At 36.7% G+C, this 22,698-nt stretch overlaps 4 protein-coding genes and 1 non-coding gene across 5 annotated transcripts; 2 read left to right on the forward strand and 3 right to left on the reverse strand.

The window, feature by feature from the left end:
* Positions 1–2,600: 2,600 nt before the first annotated feature.
* TRNAP-CGG (transfer RNA proline (anticodon CGG)) lies at positions 2,601–2,672 on the reverse strand. Its single transcript has one exon. It is a non-coding gene; the product is annotated as a tRNA-Pro (tRNA).
* Positions 2,673–2,705: 33 nt separating this feature from the next.
* On the forward strand, positions 2,706–8,601 carry LOC147516710 (C2H2 and C2HC zinc fingers superfamily protein). Its single transcript, XM_086589187.1, has 10 exons — positions 2,706–2,833; positions 2,922–2,999; positions 3,069–3,108; positions 3,209–3,291; positions 4,310–4,342; positions 6,984–7,062; positions 7,140–7,192; positions 7,595–7,655; positions 7,894–7,976; positions 8,256–8,601. The coding sequence occupies exons 1-10, from the start codon at positions 2,810–2,812 to the stop codon at positions 8,343–8,345; spliced, it is 624 nt and encodes a 207-aa protein (XP_086445313.1). The 5' UTR covers positions 2,706–2,809; the 3' UTR covers positions 8,346–8,601.
* Positions 8,602–9,152: 551 nt separating this feature from the next.
* LOC147516711 (transcription initiation factor TFIID subunit 13-like) lies at positions 9,153–13,819 on the reverse strand. The gene is made up of 5 exons (XM_086589189.1): positions 13,524–13,819; positions 13,388–13,425; positions 10,325–10,384; positions 10,139–10,213; positions 9,153–9,565 (listed from the first exon to the last, which is right to left on the reverse strand). The coding sequence occupies exons 1-5, from the start codon at positions 13,633–13,635 to the stop codon at positions 9,455–9,457; spliced, it is 396 nt and encodes a 131-aa protein (XP_086445315.1). The 5' UTR covers positions 13,636–13,819; the 3' UTR covers positions 9,153–9,454.
* Positions 13,820–16,848: 3,029 nt separating this feature from the next.
* Positions 16,849–18,937, reverse strand: TBL4 (TRICHOME BIREFRINGENCE-LIKE 4). Its single transcript, XM_086589190.1, has 5 exons — positions 18,400–18,937; positions 18,115–18,307; positions 17,727–17,920; positions 17,371–17,529; positions 16,849–17,277 (listed from the first exon to the last, which is right to left on the reverse strand). Exons 1-5 carry the CDS (start codon positions 18,930–18,932, stop codon positions 16,941–16,943), a joined length of 1,416 nt encoding a protein of 471 aa, XP_086445316.1. The 5' UTR covers positions 18,933–18,937; the 3' UTR covers positions 16,849–16,940.
* Positions 18,938–20,054: 1,117 nt separating this feature from the next.
* On the forward strand, positions 20,055–21,044 carry LOC147516713 (uncharacterized). The gene has a single exon (XM_086593357.1). The coding sequence runs from the start codon at positions 20,055–20,057 to the stop codon at positions 21,042–21,044; it is 990 nt and encodes a 329-aa protein (XP_086449483.1).
* Positions 21,045–22,698: the final 1,654 nt, after the last annotated feature.

The raw sequence follows: 22,698 nt of genomic DNA on the forward strand, positions 1-22,698 counted from the left end.
TGGATATGTCTTTACACTTGGAGGTCAAAAATTTGTTTCTTGGAAATCCTTAAAAAACAAACGTGCATAGCGAGGTCCACTATGGAATCAGAATTCATAGCATTGGACAATTTGGAGAAGAAGCAGAGTGGCCGAAATTTCTTAGAGGATATTCCAAACCGGGCTCAACTCGTGCCAAAGCCCGGTGTGTATACACCGTGACGACCTAATCTGCTATTGGTAGAGCCGTAGTAGCATGTATAACGGGAAGTCTCGACACATACGTCATAGACATAATACCGTTAGACAATTGCTCTCAAATGGAGTTATCTCAATCGACTATGTAAGGTCAAAAGATAACATTGTGGATCCGCTTACAAAAGGTTTAACAAGAGAGCAAGTAGAAAGATTATAAAGGGGAATGGGCTTAAAGCCTTTGAGATAATCAACCAAGAGTCATCATAATGGAAAAACCAACCTAGTTGACTGGAGATCCCAAGATCTAGGTTCAATGGGCCAACTGAATTATGTTTGTGACTCAGTTAGCACTGGAGAGTAATATTATACTCTAACCCATTCCTATACAAGACAGTGCATATCTGCCGTGAGAACCAGGATAAGTCAAGCTTTTAATGATTTAGTATATCTTGGAAAGTTATGTTATCCAAGTGGAGTATTGCAGGATACTTTTTATAGATATAACCTATGTTAGTGCGAAGTAGGGCCGCTTCTATAAGAATTTTAAAAGAAAATGTCTCAAAAGCACTATCTGAAACCAAGAAGTGTTCAAGGCCAAAATGAACACAAACATGAGAACCAACAGTATTCGAGAAGGTATTGCGTGAAGATAATTGTCTAGGTTTATACAAATGGCTGACAGTTCAAGGACATTAATTGAAGTCTACTGATCGTCCAATTAAATCCGATCGTCTTTCACTAAGGCAAGTTCAAGGCCTCCCATGCTACTTGACCTAATGCGGTATCTTTTCATTAAGTAAAAAGAACAGAAATCCGATGTTTATGATAGAAGAAGCCAAATTTTCATTCATGTGGGGGATTGTTAGAAAAAATGAATTTGCACAAATCCATTAAAATATGAATGGGTAGTTTGTCTCCTAAGTTACCCTACTAGAGATGAAATGAGTTTTTTCTTGAAACAGTACGTAATGTGAGAAAAACCTTTTCAAAATGATGCACTTGTTCGAAACAGTGCATTATGCCGAAAAAGTGAGACCTTTCGAAATGTGCACCGGTTGAAACAAAAGGCATCATGCCGAAAAAGGTGTGACCTTTCGAAATAGGCCTTTGGTTGAAAACGATTGCTTTATGCCGAAATGGTGTGTCTTTTCGAAACATGTGATTTTTCAAAGAGTTGCTTACTTTTTCCCAAGAGTCACTGTGTTGTTTCGAAGATGCACCACTCACCTATAAATAGTGGATGAATTTGGAGAGAAAGAGACACCAGATCACACAGAGTTCTGATATTTCTTTTCTCTCTCTGTTCTTAGCCAAATACTATGTTGTGTTCGCTGATTTTATAAAATTGAAGTGCTAGCTTTCTATAGAAGGAAATCCGTTCTATCTTGGGAGACAGTTTCTCATCAACCTTCAAGCACTGTGAGGGAGAAAATCTGTCTTAAGGACATAGTGTATCTACACTAGGCTCGGATTTAATTAAGAAGTACAAGACACTTACAAGACAAAAAGTTTGTATATTTTGGTAATTAGTAAAGAGTAAGTACAATTAAGTTGTATATTCCTAACAACTATGATGCCTTATTCCATCTTAATTAGCCACTGCAATTTTGATGTAATTGATACTTTTATTTTTTTATAATACAATTACCTTTTAGCGAAAAAAAATGTCTCTCACCATAGGGTTCTAGGTGAATTGGTTCTGAAAAATTCTTCTCTTGCTCTTAGTGGTTTTCTTCTTCAAATTGAGGTCACTATGTTCATTGTATTGACTAGATGAGGACTGCACATGTTTGGGTGGAAGAGAAGAGAAGTGGGCTAAAAGATCACATTCTGATCCGTGATTTAGTACTTTTATCTGAGAATGAAATGCAAAATGTTCTAGTCGAGGGCAAATTATTTTGTGATGAAGATCAGAGAATGAAGAACTTTTAGACTCATTTAAGGTCAACAATTGAAAAAAAAAGGAGAAGTCCCTGAATGAACACAGGGACATGGTCTCTACTGAGTTTGTTGTACAGATTGAAACAACAATTGCACAGCTACATCAAACAAGTGTTTCCCAAAGCAGAGTGTTTTGGTAATGGTTCAAAGGATGTTAATTTAAGAGCGGAGTCACACTAGGTAAATGTTAATTATAAATAATTATTCTTAGACTTCCATAGTTTACTTGCTTGATACCATATATACGTTGTGTTGATGACTTTATACATTTACTTTTCAGGTGTGCATATGACTCTGGAGATGAATTCGAGTCTAAATTCTCTAGTTTTCATTTGTTTCCATTTGAGATTGTAAAACCTTATATTAATTTAGAGATATCAGGTTATAAGCATTAAGCATCTGTTTTTTCATTTTTTATAATTAACACCTAACAGGTTTATTCTTCAAATAATAAAAAAAAAAAAAATTAATTAAAAATCTAGGGGGTGTTGCGAGAATCGAACTCGCGACCTCTCGCACCCGAAGCGAGAATCATACCACTAGACCAAACACCCATCACACCTTTCGCACCATAATTAATTACGTAACCCAATAATTACCACGTGTCTTCATTAACTAACCCCACCCTATAAAAACACAATTATTTCCGAAATAAAAAAAAAAACTCGTTTCGAGCCTGGTCCTCAATTTCATGGCTCAACCTGGAACTACTAATGTAAGCTCTCTTCTTCTTCTTATTTTTCTTCAAGTTTAGAGTTCATTTCTGAATTTTAATACATTGTTTTTGTTGTTGGGATTGTTAGGGTGGTGGGGATGATGGTACTAGAAGAAAGTTTAGCAGAGAAGGCTACTTAGAACGTGCTCGTCACCGTGAAAATCAGGTTTACTCAGTTACACACGCACACTCTTTTTAATGTTCAGTTTAGTAATTTGTTTATGGATTGAAATAGGATGAGGATGAAGATGAAGGGAGGTTTAAGTCGTCCAAATGTGAGTTTTTTTATTTATTTTTTTTATTTTACTGTTTTTTGTTTGAGTTTTGGTTTTCTGGGAAGAAAAGATTGTTGAATTGTGGTGGTTTACAATGTAGCGAAAGGACCGCCGGTGCAGAGGAAGCCGTTGAAGCATAGGGATTTTGAAGTGGACCTCGAATCTCGATTAGGCAAAACACAGGTTAGTCAATTTGTATTTGAAGTTAGTTTGTTTCTCTCTTTCTTTCTTTTGCATCTTTTTGGGGGTTGGGCCAGTTCCGGGTAACCATGGTTACCTAGGCTGGGTATTGAAGTAATAGTCTAGTTGTTTGATCAGAACTACTAACTTCTATCCTGTTCGCTTTTGTCTCATAGTAATGATTATATAGATACACATACGCCCATATGCGTCATTCAACCCTGCAACACGTTAGTATTATAGTTTTTCCTTTTTCAGTTATAAGACAACATAACAATATGTTGTACTGGTAGGTGCTTGAGATTACAATACAGTAGGTGATTGGGACTTTGTTGTACATCCTTAATGTAGCATCATTTATGTTGGGTTGTTGTGTGATTCTCAAGCACTACTGTCCAGCAATACGTTTTGATTCGTCATTCGCAAAAAAAGATTAGACAATGTAACAAAATATATTATCTAGGTAGAACTCAGTATCCATCCTTCCTTCAGCAGTTCTTAATGAATCACGAGAAGTCTTACATGCTGAGCAATGCTACATTGAAGGGAGAAAGAGAAGAGTGACACTATCATTGTTTTATGGACAAAATAACTAAACAATTTGGTGTCTGGATCTGTATTGCATAAAGAGATATGTTTTAAGAAGGTCCATATTAAGAAGGTAGTACAAGAAAAGAGTCTTGTACACGTTTGTTTCTCTTAAAATACCAGTTCAACTTATCTGATCAGTTTTGGTTTGCACACAGTGAAAAGATTGTGAAATTCTCGACAAGCGGCAGCGTCATTAAAGAACATGTACTACCTTATTCTTTGAGACCCAGTTTGGAATGATAAATAGTCGGGGTTTACACTTTTTTGCCTAACTGCAGTGATTTTGGACCTTTCTTCTATGGTTTAAATTCTGATCTTCATCCTCTTTATCTGATCAATATATTTGTAACACAGTGTACTATCAGGATCAAGTTGTGTTTTTTTGGAGTTCCTTTTTTGTAGTTCATAACACTTGGTATTTCTATCGCAGGTTGTTACGCCAATAGCACCTCTCAGCCAGCAGGTACCTCTTATTCCCTTCATTTTCATCTCCTTTTGTCTTATAGAATGAGCTTTTGTGGTGTCTGTGATTTGTATTTGATTATTTTTTTACATTTAGTTTTATTTTTTTGATCGGTAAATTATAGTAATATAAATATATGTCAAGTTGTCAACGCGAGGATGCAATAGGATGAGATATCATACATTACAGTACCTAAAGAAGAAAAGGAGAAAACATGAAACTGAAAAACGGCAAGTCCAATAAGTTCATTTTATTATTTCGTGAAAACTATTGTACCATCGTAGGGGTTAGTGCTGGTGATTTTTCGAGGATCATATAAGTTTGTTTTATTTTATTTTTTATTTTTGTTTTTTTGGTTAATACTATTTGATTAGTAAGCCCTTCACTGATAATGTAGCAAATAGTACGATAGAGAAGGGAAGGAGGTGTCCAAGCATCTACATGAAATTTAGACATTCCACCCAGGTTGGCAGCCTTAGGCACTTATCAGGTCATCCCTAACCTAAGTAATATAAGACATAGAAGCCCAAGAACTATTCAATGTCCCACCCAAAGTTTGAATCGAGTCCTTATCGAAAGCGAATCTTGGTATTTGACATTCTTGAACAGACTATTACTTGAGTCCCAAGTGAACCAAGTTTCTTTGACCCCATGAATTGCGACTTCTCTAAGTTTTCAAATAATGTATATAGTGGGAATAGGGACATATTGTGCCAACCAAGACGTCTTTGCTAATAGTTGTGCCCACAGAACGTGTATCATTTTGGAGCTGGTGGCCTTCATGTAGGGCAGGGAACGGGTTGGATATGGCTATATCTGAATTTTCTGATAGTATCCGAATCTGAATTCGAATCCGAATTTTTCAAATATTTCTATCTGAACCCGAATCCAAAGTGGATATCCGATCGGATAACACTAAAAATTTGAAAATTTACCCAAAACCCTTATCCGTATCTGACCGAATGCAAAAACGAATATGAAAATAGACCCGAATGCGACCCGAATCCGTCAGGTTCAGGTTTGAATTCGGGTCTACCCGACCCGATTCCCTGCCCTACCTTCATGGCTTGTTGAAGGAGGCAGACAAGATTTCACACACATCAGCTGAAATTAGGCAAGCCACAAGCAAGTGACCGATGTTTTCTTCAAATTTTTTGCAAAGAAGGCAAGAGTTGGGAATTTTGATACAGCTGTGTAGTTGTTCCACCATTAGTATTCTTTTCAGTTATTGATTGGTGGTATTACACGGTTTCTTTATATCGTTGAGGTCCCTCCTATAAAATCTACACTCACCGACCTGCAGATGATATGTTCTACTTTTAGTCTGAAGTCATCTCATCAGTCTCAGCTCCAACTTTTATCATAGAGAATCTTTTAGTGGTTTTGAAGACTCATAAGGATAACTTTCAATCCTCAAACACTCAAAGTTTGTATAGCGGTTCTATGCTGCTGCTCATTTTACATTTTAGTAACACAGAGACGCTTATTGTTCACTACATTAGTACATTTATAGTAAGAAAAGAAAAAAGAAAGTGCAAGCGAACTTTATAAAGTTTAGGCCTAATTGACTGGTCCGGCTTGACTTTGAAACAATTTCTATTATTGAGGGGAGTATGGAAGAGCATATTCGAATTTTCTTAAAAAATGGTAGTTGATGTTACGTAGGACTAGAATAATGCTTAAAAGGTTTATGTTCTATTTGAAGGAGGATGGTGGTCCTCCTTCGATTTCATTGGATGTCTGGGCTTCAAATGCTCTATGGTTAGCTGAATCCGTAATCAAGGAAGAGATTTGGTTCATTTGGTTTTATTTTGTGTCTTCCGCTGCTCTAAATAGTGTTTCCCAGATTTGTCGATACTCTCTCCACTTACGCCACCTAAAGTCTCAGGTCCAGGCCTGCCCAACTATAGGTGTAGGGTTTTAACTAGAAGTGGTAGTCCATACCCTAGATTGGGTTGTGTTTAATCCACAGAAGTGGTAGGCGATCCAATATAACCAGGATCCAAGAAGGCTTCCCATACAATGTGGGATTAAACACAACCCAATCTAGGGTATCACATCCATCTAAGGTAGGAAGATACTTGTTCTCCAGGGTCGGCCACACGTCTTTAGTGAACCTGAAGAAACATCGACTGATGCCATTGCTTGGTAGTTGTAATTTGTAGACAACAGCTACTGATTTCTATTAGCTTCAGTAAAAACATGTTTAATTCTTCTTTCTGGTCTTCAGAAGTCAGTTATATTTCTTGGTATATTTCAAGTTGCATATTTGAAAGTTGTAGCTGTTGCATATTTGTACCATGGAATTAGCTGACGAAAGAAGAATTTGTACAGTTATTTTCTAAATGCTTCTTTTTTCGCTGAGATTTTATTTTATGAAGACTTAATGGCCAAAAGTGTGAAAAGTACCAAAATAGATCAAGACATACTAGAACAACCAAGAGAGAATAAATTCACTATATATCCCCAAAAAAACTATATATCCCAAAAAAGATTAAAGTTACATCAACGTGGTTCCATATCAACCATTCGTTTGAGGACAAAGTGAATCTCCTCATTGAGCCTTGAATTTTGCCACATAGTAACGTTAGGGTGCTATAATTGAAAAGTGTAGTTTTTCTCAATCTTAACCTTTTTGCAGGCTGGATATTACTGTTCGGTTTGTGAATGTGTTGTAAAGGATTCAGCGAATTATTTGGATCATATCAATGGGAAGAAACGTAAGTGCTTTATCACGTGGGCGATTTTGTGTAACTCCTTCTATACAATTCACTAACTTTTTCATTTGGTGGTCCAGATCAAAGAGCTTTGGGTATGTCAATGAGAGTAGAGAGGGCATCCCTTCAACAGGTAAGCTCAATTTTATTAGGTTCAATCCCCATTGTGCAGTGAAAATAACCAACATTTTATCTAGACTTTGAAATGAGTGAGTTGGGATGAGTGCAAGTTTTTGGCCTTTCATCCCAGAAACAAGTATCCAGTCAGGACTGAAGCATCTGGTGATTCTGGCCCTTCCTGACTGGAAACTCCATATAATAAATCATGAGAGAATACACTGCATATCAAATGTGAGCAGAACGAAAGATGTAATGCAGATAAGATATAGTTTTGATCAATGGAGGGTTCATATATCCGATGTTGAGCACTTGAGCGTTGTTTGACATTTTCCAAAAAAATCGTTGAATTCCAAATTGTTTTATACGAACACAAGCACATGGCTTGATAACACAAGCTTTTCTTATGTTTGAACAGGTTCAAGAGCGATTCGAAAATCTGAAGAAACGGAAAAATGAAGTTAGTTTCACAGAACAAGGTATGACTCGATACGAGATAAACCATATAATGTGAAGAGGTTGTAGTTTGTGTACCCACTATATTGATGTTAACTAAACACAAGTCAAAAAAATGTTTTCATATTATTGTATGATTTTTCAAAATCCTTGTAGCCTTCGTAGGTATGTTGTTCCATTATATGCCCCAAATAAAGTGCGAAGAAATTTAAAAGGAAAAGGGAAAATGATCACACTAATTTGTCCCCCTCCCCTCTACAGATCTAGATGAAAGGATTTTAAAACAGCAACAAGAAGAGGAAGAAAGGAAGCAGCAGCGGAGGGAAAGGAAGAAAGAAAAGAAGGTGAGCAAAAAGGGAGTGACTTTCTTGGTACACATGATACATCTTGTCTTACTGTAGAAATTTATTATGTCCAGAAGGAAAATATATAAATGTATTATGTTAGGTAATATAGATGTGATATTTATGACATTTGAGTCCAACCACCTGAAGCAGCCGCTGAGGTGTTGAGAATCTGTGTGCTTTCATGGATTTTTGTAAAAACTCAGTTTATGTTTCTCTGCTGAATATTAAATATGTTTTGTTGGTGAGTCACTATTTAATTATTATGGTGTTCTTCAGAAAGAAAAGGCTGCTGAGGAGGAGATCGAGGTAGATGCTGATGTTGCAGCATTGATGGGATTTGGAGGTTTTGGTTCATCGAAGAAATGAATAAGCATGAACTTGAAGGTTGAAGTTCTTAGACTAGGTCTTTCATCTGTACGAGAGGACTCCTACTTTGCCTGTGTTCTCTTCCAGGGCTTTGCTGGAGAAAGTGCAATTTTTATGAAAGAAAGTTCTAAATGAAAGTTGTATATTTATTTCTTTCTTGAGTATGTTGTAGCCTGTATGCTGTAGCTTTCAAGGTGATGGTGGATCTTACTTTTGGAAATTGATACCATAATTACCATTGAATATGTTTCTTACAGTGCTGCATTTTTTCGGGAAAGGAGTATTCTAATTTCTGGTTGTGATGGGCATACATAAAAGTATTTAACGAATCTACGCCCATTAACAAAGTTGTCAACAGTTCAAACAAATTAAAGGTTGAGTAGTTTCCTACTTAAATATTGGCTCATACCAATGCCTGAACAAAAATAAACCGAACCAAAATCTAAGGCATCTTTCCAGAATCTCCACCAGATCTTCAATACCACTCCATTGTTTTCTCTAATCAACAGTTGAGCACTGGCCTTTGAGCATCTTAGTGCAACCGTGGCACGATAGAACTGGAGTTAAAGTTTACCACTCCATAAACTCTGCTGTGTTTTGAGAGTGTTTCTATCCCTCTATTTTTGTGGAGAGACAAATCAACGGCTAATTTGATCAGAAGCATGTCAGTAAAGTCGACTGCTGTGTGAGCGCATCTGTGAAGTACATTTGCAGAATCCACTACAAAATCAATTTTGTGCAAGATACAACTGGAAGATGGGTATCATAAAGCAAATAGTTACTAATTAAACCATTGAAGACGGACACTTGTTAACACAATCATCTTTTTTTTTTTTATAAGGTAAAATGAGAATCTAGAAAACAATACAAGCAAGCTGATATGTTCGACGCTCTCATAATATGAATACAATCAAATTTTAAGGTCAAAGTAATTTAGCACCAAATCAGAATCCGCAACTTTCAAATAATGAATGAGCCGAGATAACATTTTGGTGCTTATAACAAGCAACTTTCACGGACAGATGCCAAACATAACTTTCAAGCACCACTAATGATGGGTAGTCGGGTACATCCCCAGGAACAAATATCAGATCCAAGATTTTTCTGTCTCAATCATTTGTGGCCAACTTCTCTTCATCAACTTCAAAAGCCTTTCTTGCTTGCTTCAGTTCTTCATTCATAGACAACAGCTCTGTACATCGGTTAAACTTTGGCCTATCCTGTAGGCAAGATATCATAAGTCAGCCGACAAACTTACTACGACAGCAGAAGCTACTCTACTAAATTAGAGAGACTACTCATTCTCAAACAGCTGAAAATATAATGTTAAATTGGAGCATTCTTTTTGATTTTGCCACTTTTAAAGAATTCACAAAAAAGACAAAACTCATTCCTTGTATATCATCGACAGGGATTTGGGAGTAAGAAGGTTGAGAAGCTCACGAGTGTGGTTGACCATTTGAATTATCTTCAGACCGTTTCTTTCATGCTCTTCCATTTAAGGATGAAGCCCTTGTTCAATTGAAATGTGGGTATCTCACTGAGTTATCTGGTGTGGCAGGAAAAATCAAGCAATAATCTATACAAAAGCTTGTCCCTGAACAGAGCGGCTGGGACTAGCCACAGTTCCAGACTCAATCTTCTCTAGGTACTAATATAACTTCAACCATTATGGAAGAAGCTTCTATTAACAAAAATAAAAAAAGTAAAGAAATACCAATACAAAAAATCAAAACTAATAAAAATAATAGATAGAGGAGTAAAGAAGATATACAAACACTGAGTAAAGGTACCTTGCGGATCAGATATAGGAAATCCTCAGTAAGGAGCTTCCCCCTCTTAGATGCAACATCTTGGGCTTTATTCACCTACAGTAGTGAACATGTGAAAAACCTAATTACAGTTAGTACACCTAGTAAAGTACTAAATTCTTGTTCCCAAAAGCATCCACATGGAATTAATAAGGAATAGAAAGTTACCAGATCCGTGACATACTCAACAGCAATGTCCTCCAAAAGCGCCACTGTTTCTGGAAGCGGCTGTACATACAGATGAAGTCCACAATATTAGTTGGGATAAAATAATTCACTTAACAGACTAAAAGTCTGTAAGAGTACAGACGTATAGTACACCAGAGTCATATGTTCTTACAGTCACTAGGATCATATGCTTTGTAAGAAGTTTTGTATATTGTTAGTACAGTACACCATGCTCATATATGTTTTTAAAATAGTTCTCTTTGATGACAATCAGAAAAAGAGCTTTCCATATTTTTTTCCCACACTAAGCATCAGGATAAATGCGTAATGGACACAGTTTCTTGTAATATTACGCAGTAATAAACTAGCCCCTCCATAATTTCATATAAGTAGCTCATTTAACTTTTATGTTTATCATAAACTGCATGATTACTTCAGTTATATGAAAACATGAATGGTATTGTTCACCAATTAATCCGGTGCCCATCTCAACTAAGTGCAAATGTTTCTAGTTTGAAGAGGTCTTCATTGACACAAGAAGACGTAACAAATTTTACACATACATTCTACCATGTATGGGCAGAAAGAATTAGTCAAAGATTCAAGCATACATAGCAGCAAGCTCAGGTGGTCGATAACAGGATGCTTCATGACACAGACATGTACTTTCATGCTCTATTGACTAAACTACCAGACAATGCTGAAGCTAAAGCTATTATACAATGACTGGGAATTACAGTTTAACTTTAGAACTAAGGGATATGTGTCCTGCTCTTGGCTAAAACCAGATGATGTACGTTGAGATGTTTAGTCGCATATGGGATATGTTAAGCCAATCATAAAAATACTTAGGTCTTGGGGCCTCTCCACTTGTCACCGATTGGTTTTAAGTTGGATACCCATCTTCTATATGGTATCAAAGTGGGCTATTGTGTTTGGCCCAAAGGGCCTTGTTCTTTACTCCACGTAACCCAAGTATGTTTGTCCACGTGTTAGGCTCAAATAATGCCACACATGATGGGGTATGTTGAGATGTTTAGCCCCACATGGGATATATTAAGCCACGCATAAAAATACTTAAGTCTTGGGGCCCCTCCACTTGTCACCAATTGGTTTTAAGTTGGATGCCCATCTTCTATAATGTATATAGGAAATTGAATGTGGATGGCACAATCAATCAACAAAGAGGAGGGTTCGGCGCTCTCTTAAGAGAAAATAGAGGGAACATTTTACTAGCTTTTGCAGGAGGAGGAACAAAAAAGATCAGTCCTGACACATGAACTTAACGTAATCTATTATAGTCTTACATAATGTGCGCAAAGGCTATGTAAAAATGTGCAAGTGACCTCGGATTTTATTAGTCATTGGCATCTTATGGAGAAAGGAGCACCCCCAGGTATTGCCTGAATTTGGTGGCTGCGAGTGATGAACTGTGTACCCTCTTTTTTTCACTGAATACGATTTAGTCACACATATAGGGAATCCAATAGTGATGCAGACTACTTTGCTTCTCTATGGAAGATGACTCAACATCAAAGCTTGTCTATTTCTTCCATAGTGTGAAACCTAGTAATATTGTAAAGGAGAACGCTGAAGGTATTTTTTCTTTCTTTCTTTTTTTTTGTGATTTTTTTTCCTTTTTTTTTTTTGAGTGAAGCTCTGCCTAACCGCAGCTTAATTTTTACACACACACACACAAAAGAGAAAAAAAAATGTAACAGAAAATCAAGCATTGCTGGCTGATTGTGATTTTCAAAGAAACAGGTAGTAATATACAACTAGATTACCGCTGACGGTGTAGACCAGCTGTGAATTTGAGGAAGATGATGATAAGAGAAGAAGGAACTTTTGTGTTGAGGAGGAAGAGAAGAGAAGAGGAAGAAATCGTGTTGGGAAATTGAAGAGAAGAGGAGGATATTGAAGAGAGGTGATGAATTTGTGAGGACGAAGTGAAGAGAAGAGGAATTTGGAGAAGATAATATTGAAGAAGACAGGTGATTACCGTATACATGACAAACCTTTTTTCTCCCCCCTAGGCCCTAGCCCAAGAAGATCTCCTTACGGTCGGTCTGATCACCACTAAGAGCATGTGATTTCAACAGTGGAAATCACAGAATCCATAATAGATTCTACAATTATTGATATGAACTAAGAAGTCAATCTTGATTAATAAAATCACAAAAAACTAGAGGGTAAAACCTTTGGTGCCAGAAGGATCTACCAAGATACACCTGGAGGTTCATTCTTGTTAAACACCAGATGAGTAAGCAACGATTTCATACCTAAGAGTTGTAATCCTACCAAACTGATCTCCCAACATTCATCTTTACATGCTACTATTGTCAAGGCATGCAACCTTCACTTTCACGGAGAAACTAGTCCACATAACCTAAAACTACGAGTCTTTCCTAAACTTTTCAGGACAAACACAAACGTTTTCTCACCTAGACGTCTTGCATTTCTACTTCCTTTGGTTTCACTTACTCCTATTCTTTCTGTCCCTCCAGATATATTACCTATAGTCACCCCCTGTTTGTATAAAATATAAAGGTGACTCGACTTGCTCTAAACTGAATCACTCTTTGGCGAGTCACCAACGGACACACTCATGTAAACCTTAAACCGTTAGTCCGTTACCTATGCATCATGATAAATTATCATTTTTTCGGGAAGGATTTCGGATAGAAGGACGGAGACACAGTCATGAGAACTTTCAGGAGCGCGAAAAATGATAAGATATTTTTGCCCAAGAATGTCAAATAGCACTTGGTGAGTGAGCATCTTGCCTTACTTAAACTCAAAACCCAATGCCTTTAATTAGGCAATTCCTTTTAGTAATCAATAAAGAAGATCCATCTAATACTACTTCCAAGTAGCCAATATATACACTTAGAAGACCCATGATCAAATTACAGGAAAGAGTGATAACCATCGTTACTAATTCACATTAAATTCTTCAAACATACATAATCACTTGACTCACTAGTCAAACTTCCAATAAGTACAGCTATACTTGACCAAGAAACAATTAGCCCACTACTAAAACAAGTTCAATAAACTTACATTTGGGTCATCTCCAAATCCATACATCATGTGTTGCACTAAAACAGTAAACCAAAAACAAACAAGAACCATATCACTAAAAAGTCATCAACTCATACTACTAAAAAAAAAAAAAAAAAAAAAACGGAGTTCTTACAATCTTTCTGAAACACTCCTCGTTTACGCTTAAAAGAAGTAGTATCAGATGGTTGTGATGTTCCGGCTTTGGACTTTGAAGCACTATTCCCACCAGTTGTTGAGTTTTGCATTTTCTTTTTCTTCGTTTTTTGGTGATGATGCAACAATATAAATAGACAATAAAGCCCACAATTTGGACGGGCCAACCCGTATTTTTAAATGGAGTAAAATAGGTTTGGCTCACAGCTAACCATGTACTTCAGTACGTTTTATGTGACAATATCGAATGCCTCAAATCCTTAACGCTGAAATCACTCATCTACTTATATGGGATTATTAAGAAAGCTCCTGAGATTAATTTTTTTAGGATTTTCATATGTATTACTATATAAGCCAAATATATATGGAGCGAGAGAGCACAATTTAACACGGTTTTAACAGCTAGAAAATATATAAACAAACTGATAACTGAAACCAAAGACTAGTGCATTCAGGACAGACTTACTTACTACTGTTAAATTCTATGTTAGTGGTGATGTTAGGAGAGTTGTAACATTGATATATTAGAGAAACCAAGAATAAGAACAGAGAAGACTAGAGATTGATTAGGGTTGGAGTTTAGAGTCTAAGAGAGAGTTTGTTCTCTATCCAGAATTACATACTTATACTAACCTAAAATATGATAATAACAACTACTAGATATAGATGTCCACACTTATAGAAACATGAGACTTTTCATATTAGACATATACTAATACTAACATATTATAATACTCCCCCAAACTATGCAAATTACAACTTGAATTACAAAAAAACAAAAGATAATAATACTGCTCCTCCTTTTGTATAGAACTGTCTTTAGTTGAAGAACTCGAACAACTGTTGAGACGTTCTGGAGGTGAAACTGTCGGTGTAGGCAATGACCTAACCTGAATATTGAAGGTGTACCACAGTCACAAACTGAAATCATAACACCGGTTTAGTGGTGCGCTGCTTGGCTACTTCTTACTCCATTCGCTGTTATGGCTGTCATAATATAAAATGAAAACAATAACACTGACTTGATGTGCGCTTCTTGGCTGCTACTATCAATGTCACTGTTAATGTTAACAAAATACTATTATGGGTACTCCTGAAACATACTTGCAGTTAAGGTTTGACTGCTACCTGAAATATACATGCAATTGAGGCTTGACTGCTATTTGAATACTGAAGACTGAATAGTGGATATGCCTTGTCATGAAGAGTTCGTCAAGGCTTGCTGGAATATAGAGACATGAGTACTCTTCCTCATACGTCTCCATATTATCCTTCCCTTATATACTACTGAATGTCTTCATATCTCCCTATTCCCCCTCTCAAGTTGGAATATACAAGTCTGTTGAAACATACAAAGGCTTGTCTATTCCGACTTGAACTTGAAACTGAGAAAACTAAATACCAACTTCTACAACCAACCAATGCCCACTTCAAAAAACTATACCTCATACTCCAATTCACAAAAAAAAATTCTAACAGAACATGCATCAAACAATACTCACTATAGAGGATGAAGGGTGGGTCGCGCCTTTTTATGACTGCGAACTTCGAGAACAGTGGAAGATGGAAAGAATAATTCCTCGTGAGATAGAGGTCATGTGCCCCTATAATACTTCAAACAAACAATTTGATCATGTTCTAAAAATTGAGACAGAAGACGGCATCAATACCAATTGCGCGGAAGCTAGAAACCCAAACATCCATAATGACATACAAACAATAATACCCCTCCCATCCTGGATGAAAGTGCAAACTACCTTCCAAAGGCTTGATACTTCAAAAATCTCGAAAACTTATGTGTGGAGGCATGAGCGCGTGCGCGCTTTCGTCAAGACCAAAGACTTCGGGATACAGAGAGATTGTGCCCCTCTTATCAATACTAAGACAGAGAGATTGCAGAAGACGTAGATTGCAGAAGCGAAACAATACTAAGAAACCAATACTGAGAAACTTCGGATCTCTCTCCTAGCATTCTTCAAACAAACTTTAAACACTAACGGAATCTTTAAAACTTACTTTAACATGACAATGAATAGTACCGTGAACAGTATTGGTGAATAGTACTCGTGAACAGTAAACTCGCCAGAGAAAAAATTGAAACTTGAATTGAGATATAAAAACTTCTTCTTGTGAGAAATCCTTCTTCTTCTTGAAACTTGACTTGAATACTATACTGAAAAATTTAAATAAACTTGATTTTGTTTCTTGGTGAGGGATTCCTCTCCTAGCATACCACTGAACTTCGCTCCGATACCATGTTAAATTCTATGTTAGTGGTGATGCTAAGAGAGTTGTAACATTGATATATTATAGAAACCAAGAATAAGAACAGAGAAGACTAGAGATTGATTAGGGTTGGAGTTTAGAGTCTAAGAGAGAGTTTGTTCTCTATCCAGAATTACATACTTATACTAACCTAAAATATGATAATAGCAACTACTAGATATGGATGTCCACACTTACAGAAACATGGGACTTTCCATATTGGACATATACTAATACTAACATATTCTAATATACAATATATGAGGAATTTCCATTGGATAGATTAGGTATAACTCTACCTTTATCTACTCTTCGACCTGCCCAATGCAAGTGGTCCAAACCTAGCTCAGGAGGTAAACATAATTCAACAAAATCGGTATATTGGTCCTAGCTCTAGAAAAGGAGCAAGGTTTACACACTAGGTCGCCACTGATAAAAGCTTTCTATCTAATCCCCTTAGATGGATGCTGGCGTTGATATATTATAGTCGTATGTGTTAGTATAAATGTTGTTGAGAGTGTTGCAAAGAGTTGTCCAAGGGTGTGTTCAATTGCGCACTTTAAGGGGACTTTTTCTTGGGAAACACAGTTGTCAGAAAAAGAATTCATGCAAAAGGAGCATACCCAAGGGAATTTCCCCCCACCCTCAAGAACAGTTTAGATCGTAACATTGTATAAGGAGCATTCAGAAATTTTTATATAACTGCTCTACAGGAAAGGTCTTGCAGGTGGTGCAAAGTTCCCATGGTGCTCTTTCTCTTGTCCAATCAAACATAGACTAAACTTCTCTACATAGCACGTCATTTCTTTGATGGTATACTGAAGTTTGTTTCTTAATCGAAACTATCTAAATAACTAGGTGACGCAGCTCCCAAGTCCCAAGTAGCTGTGTCAGACCCTCAGCTGAAATGACAGGTTAGCGTTTGAACTAGGAAACATAAGCGAGGAGAAAGAAAATTGATTGGGATGCAGAAGATGTACAAAATTATTATATTTCAACTGCTTCACAGGCTTCCAATTTACACGAATTCCTCTCATTGATACAATTCTGAACAAAGCATACATTGACTGATTGACCTACAACATTTTCCTCTAATTGCCAAAAGTACAGCAAAAAGAAATTTACACATTAATCAACTGTAATGGATTAAAGAATCATGATGTAAGAGTAGAATAGTTGCGTAGAGTAGCTCATTCCAAGCATCTGGAACTCCTGGAAGGCACCAATGGCTGCAGTCTTGATTCATCCCTGCAGTTCTCTGCGTCCCTGGCTGGCGATAAATCGAGGGATGGCCATCTTTTCGATAGTCTGTCATCCTTGTAACGTTGAGGTAGAACACTGGCGTTTTCATCTCCCTGATAACTGATTCAAGTATATCCATCATCCAGGGATATCTCGCCAAGTGGGTGACATTTGTTATTGGTTTTGTTTCTCCGTCGCAGTTTCCACCTGAATTCCATCTACCTCTCCTGCAATAACATCAGGAAACATATCCCAATCATAACACATGTTAAAACCACAGCTTCACCTCATCATTTGCTTGGTTGTTGAGAGTAGTGTACCTGTAGTGAGAAACTGAATATCCTCTGAAAAAGACCCGAGTTCGACTTGGGTCAATATTAGCATCAACCCATTTTGCCCATGTATGCAATGCCTTAGTATAAGCTTCTTTTACCTTCAAGTAGTTGTAGACAAAAGTACCTTCCTGATAGTAGTTTTTTCTGAAAAAATGAATGGACTGGGATATGAAAACGACAATCTGGGTGCAGGGTGCATTTTGAAGGTTCTCATAAAAGGGGAAGCAATAGGAAATGAGATGTGCTAGACACATTACACAAGCATTGACATACAGATTTTATAAAGGAGGGTGTGACCATATCAAATACCACGTACTAGAGAATTTTTTTGAGAAAATTACCCTTTGGAGGTTTTATCATGTGTCCACCAATGACCTGTATTGAAGATGACTATATCAGCATCCTGATAAATAGAGGATGAGTTCTTTATCAGATCAAGTCTAAGGGTCTCTTTGTGAGCTCCAGTTGAATTTAAGGTTTTCCATTCTTGAACAAGGAATGGCGCTCGGACAAACTCCACTGAGATATTAAAATCCTACAAAAAATTCCACAAACAAACCTAGTCTCATTTATCTGAATCAGTCCAAAAAAATGACACACATCAAACAAACTTATGCTGTAATGAAGCCTATCACAAAGAACATATGGACACATTGCTTGAGTTTCTTAAAACACAGAACAAAAATGAATGCACCATTAAACTAAAGAAAACTAAGTTCTCAAACTTACTTCAAATCGAAATGAGTAGTACCCTTTTGATCTGAGATCATTCCAACCAGAAACCTCAAAAACTCTAGTTTTATCATCCAAAGACTCTCTCAAAGCACACACAAGTGATTCCCACATGTTTCTGTTCAAAGAATCACCAACAAAAACTAGTCTCTTTCCTCTCAACATCTCCAACATTCTGTTTCCATCAAACCTATAAAAACAAAAAAAAAATCAAACGCCACAGTTTTCAAAACACATCAAGATAACATAACTCAATAAAAAGATTGTGTTTTGAGTATCGACCTCGGCAACAAACAACCACTAGGCTTCCATCTCCATTTCATAAAATCAGAATCCGGCCTTCCATTCTTTAAACAATTGAAAGCATCATCAATAAGTGGACACGCCCCAGGTTTGTACAACTGGTCAGAATCATCAACAACCCAAGTACCACTAAAAAAATCGCAAGAACTTAATTTTTTGATCAAATTAGTCTCTGCACTGTTTTTCGTCTGTTTTGGTAGTTTCACTGCATTGACTACTACTACAGAATGTGGGGCGTCCTCATTTCTCTGACTTTCAACGTAATAGGTTTTTTTGGGAAGTGTTGAAGATGAAGAATAGAGTGAGTTGGAGAAGAGTAAGGGAGAAGAGAGTGTCGTGGTAACAGGGTTTGTGGAAGAGTTTTGAGAGAAAGAAGAAGATGATAAGTAAGAGAAGAGAACAAGAAAGAAGAGGGATAAGATGAATGTGTTTGTTGTTGAGCTTGAAAATGGCCATGAGAGGTTTCTTGAAAACTCCATGAGAATGGTGTGTAGTTTCTTGAAGGAAGCCATGTGAACTGAAAAGGAAACAAAGAAAAGAGAAGTTTTTTCGGTTTTGTTTGTTCGTTGGTAGTTAAATATTTATATTTATACATAACGGTACGGTCTTTTGTCCTCTTCAATAAAGTCGAAGGTAATGTGTGAAATGTGACATGTTCTGATCTCCATTTTTTTGGTAAAGGACATGTTCTGATCTCCATTTTCATACTTATTGGAGAAGCGTCCAATGAATAATAGGATAGGCTAGCCATAGCAGTTTCCTTTTTAATTTGCACATAGCCACATATAACACTTGACTGCTGTGGACTCATGTGTTCCCAGGAATTAAACGTTAAGCACCCACATATGTATAATCCATGATACAATCTTTAATCATATTTTGTTTAGGTCAATTATGTGTTTAATAATGTAATATAATAATTATTCTAATACTTATGTAGGTTTTGACACTTAATTGGTGAAGTTTCAACAAAACCGTTATTTTAGTATGGAAATAAGTTAGAATGTTATAACTTGTAACAAAATTGATAAGGCACGTAGAAATTTTTGGTGGAAAAAAAAAACCCACTTTCTATCTAAAACCAATTCAGTCCCAGCTCTTAGACCGAGTCACGCACTGAGTTTTATCGATCCGACCATTTGGAGCTGTTTTTCGAGTGTACTTCATCAATTGTGGGGTGGAGCAGAAGATCGATCAGACTTCAAGATTTTGCATATATGTTTTTGTCAATCAACTGGAAGGACTAAAAACTACACATTTGTCAAATTAATTCTTCTTGAGTTTATTTTAAGAGAATATCCAATTCATCCTGTTTGGGTCTAATTTAGTCAGTAGTTTGTGTTGTTGTTGGGAGAGGAGATACCTTTTGGGGAGTTGTACGAAGGTGGTTAGTAGCTCTAAACCATTTTACCATTCTAGCCATCACAGGTTTTTCAACTACACAGCTACAAATTTCTAATTGATTTGAGACAAAAAGCTTGGTTGTTTTGATGTATTTCCCCGGAAAAAAAATTATGATTTGGAATTCTTGCGGCTTACGATTGTTCTTAATTGTTCTTATTATCTTTTGGATAAGTGTATATGTAAGAGCTTTCTGGTTCATATGTTATCAAATCAACTCCATAGCAATAGCAATGATGATGACAATGAACTGCCGAGGAATGGATACGGATTCAACGATTCTAATAACAAAGGACCTTGTGCGTGAACACCAGCCGGACATTTTGTGTTTTTCAGAGACAAAGGCTGATAAAAAGAGAATGGAAGTGGTTAGGAAAGAGCTAAAATACCAAGGAAATTTTATATTGCCAGCAGAAGGAACTAGAGGAGGGCTAGCAGTACTATGGAAGGAAGGCATACAGTTGGAAGTGCTTGGTGCTACACAGAACCATATTTCAGGTAAAATTACTAATTTCAATTATCATGGTGATTGGTATTTCACACTCGTATATGGTGAGCCTGTTTCATGTAGACGGAAAAAAGTTTGGGATGAAATCAGGGACTTTGCTCCCTATATTCATGGCCTATGGTTATTGTTTGGGGATTTTAATGCTATTTCTAGCCTAAATAAAAAGTCCGGTGGTCATAGTGTTTTAAACCAAAGTATGCATGATTTTAATGATTTTATAAGTGACTTAGGATTGATTGACTTAGGTTTTAGAGGTTCAAAGTTTACCTGGTCTAACAATAGGTCTTTTGATAATCATATTCTTGAAAGACTTGATCGTGCACTTGCTTCTGTGTCTTGGTTTGAATCTTTCCCCCATGCCAGTGTAAAACCTATACCTAATGTGCCTTCTGATCATCTCGCCTTATATATATGTTTGAGTAATGTGGAACCATCCCCTAGGAAACCATTCAGGTTTTGTGAGATGTGGTTGAGAGATGAGACTTGTAAAGAGGTTATTCAGAATGCATGGTGTTCAATAGATAGTGTAGACTATTGCAGAGATAGTGTCATAAAGAAGTTGGGAGTTACAAGAGAAAGATTACAGGATTGGAACAAAAAGATTTTTGGGAATGTGTTATCTGAAATTAGAAGAGTGAAGAAAGAACTAGAAAAAATGATGTGGGGAGAAGTGAATGAATGGAAATATAAAAGGACCATGGAATTACGTATATGATTGGAGGAATTGTTAACTAGAGAAGCAAGCCTATGGCGGCAAAAGTCAAGGAATAATTGGATATATAATAGACTATGTTAGGAACACCAAATACTTTCATTTGTCTACAGTTTATAGAAGGAGGAAGAATAACATTATGAAATTGAAAGATGATGGAGGTGTATGGAGGGAGGGTAGGGAGAAGGTGGGAGAGACAATCAATGATTTTTTTTCACATCTTTTTACGACAAGTAACCCAAAACCTAATAATGAGATTCTCCATTTACTTGAAACTATAATCATGAATAGAGAAAATAGTATGCTTACTGTTATTCCTACTGGTGAGGAGATCTGGGATGTAGTAAAAAAGATGGGGGCCTTAAAAGCTCCCGGCCTTGATGGATTCCAAGGAGTCTTTTTCCAAAATTGTTGGGATATAGTGGGAGAAACTATAGTGGAAACTGTGAAGAATTTCTTTTTATTAGGTATGCTAGAACCCAATTTAAATAAAACGTTCATATCTCTAATACCAAAAATCCCTAATCCAGATCATATATTGCAAAATTTAGACTCATTAGTCTTTGTAATTTTACTTACAAGATTATTTCTAAACTGCTTGCAAACAGACTAAAATCACACCTACATAAGATTGTCTCCCCATTTCAGGGTGCTTTTTGTGAAGGGTCGTTGTATTAGTGATAATATAGGACTCACAAGTGAAATATTTTATAATATGAAGAAGATGAAAAAAAAAAAAAGGAAAAAGGGTTGGATGGCAGTGAAGCTAGATATGAAGAAGGCATATGATCAAGTTGAATGGGATTTTTTGTATAAGATTATGAGAAAGTTGGGTTTTGGTAATAAGTGGATCAAACTTATCAAACAATGCTTAGAAATTGTCTCTTTTCAAGTCTTATTGAATGGGGTTCCTTTGGATAATTTTACACCACGGAGAGGGTTGAGACAGGAGGATCCATTATCTCCCGACCTCTTTATTCTGGTTACGGAAGCCCTTTCAAGGATGTTACACAAGGGGTAAAGAGATAATAGTATCAGTGGCATCAAAGTTAGAAGAAAATCCCCACCAATTAGTCATCTATTGTATGCTGATGATCTAATAATTTTCAGCAAGGCCAGTTTGGTGGAAGCAGTTAATATGAAAGGCATTGTGGACTTGTACTGTAAGGCATCTAGGCAAGAAGTCAGTGTGGGGAAATCAAGTGCTTTTTTTAGCTGTAATGTCCATCATAGACACCAAAAGGTGTTAACAAAAAATTGGGGAGTAAGGAAGTTCGATGAGAGGGAAAAGTATTTGGGGGTGCCGATACTCTCACTCGGAAAAAGAGTGAGAATTTTGATTACCTAGTAGATAGTTTACAAAGGAAGGTGACTGGGTGGAAGGCCAAAATCTTATCTCAAGTAGCTAGAACTACCCTAGTCAAGACTGTAGGGCAAGCTATCCTTATTTATGCTATGAGCACTCATCTACTGCCGAATAAAATTACAGATAAATTGGATCAGCTAAATAGGAATTTCTGGTGGAATGGGATCTCATATTCCAACACTAATCATACAATAAGTTGGGAGAAATTGTGTAAGACTAAGAGTGCTGGTGGATTGGGTTTCAAAAAGACAAAAGAAATGAATCAAGCTATGATCTCTAAGCATTGTTGGA

Source organism: Coptis chinensis, chromosome 2 (assembly GCF_015680905.1).
Source record: "Coptis chinensis isolate HL-2020 chromosome 2, ASM1568090v1, whole genome shotgun sequence".
NCBI classification, from domain to species: Eukaryota; Viridiplantae; Streptophyta; class Magnoliopsida; order Ranunculales; family Ranunculaceae; genus Coptis; species Coptis chinensis.

Coding starts and splice junctions, on each gene's coding strand:
- LOC147516710 (XM_086589187.1), top strand. CDS start 2,810: ATGGCTCAACCTGGAACTACTAAT. Junction 3,109..3,208: donor GAGGTTTAAGTCGTCCAAAT/GTGAGTTTTTTT, acceptor TTTACAATGTAG/CGAAAGGACCGCCGGTGCAG. Junction 3,292..4,309: donor CTCGATTAGGCAAAACACAG/GTTAGTCAATTT, acceptor TTTCTATCGCAG/GTTGTTACGCCAATAGCACC.
- LOC147516711 (XM_086589189.1), bottom strand. CDS start 13,635: ATGCAAAACTCAACAACTGGTGGGAATAGTGCTTCAAAGTCCAAAGCC. Junction 13,426..13,523: donor AGGAGTGTTTCAGAAAGATT/GTAAGAACTCCG, acceptor TTACTGTTTTAG/TGCAACACATGATGTATGGA. Junction 10,385..13,387: donor GATTTGGAGATGACCCAAAT/GTAAGTTTATTG, acceptor CTGTATGTACAG/CCGCTTCCAGAAACAGTGGC.
- TBL4 (XM_086589190.1), bottom strand. CDS start 18,932: ATGGCTTCCTTCAAGAAACTACACACCATTCTCATGGAGTTTTCAAGA. Junction 17,530..17,726: donor CATGATAAAACCTCCAAAGG/GTAATTTTCTCA, acceptor TCATTTTTTCAG/AAAAAACTACTATCAGGAAG. Junction 17,278..17,370: donor TATTCAGTTTCTCACTACAG/GTACACTACTCT, acceptor ATGTTATTGCAG/GAGAGGTAGATGGAATTCAG.
- LOC147516713 (XM_086593357.1), top strand. CDS start 20,055: ATGATGATGACAATGAACTGCCGAGGAATGGATACGGATTCAACGATT.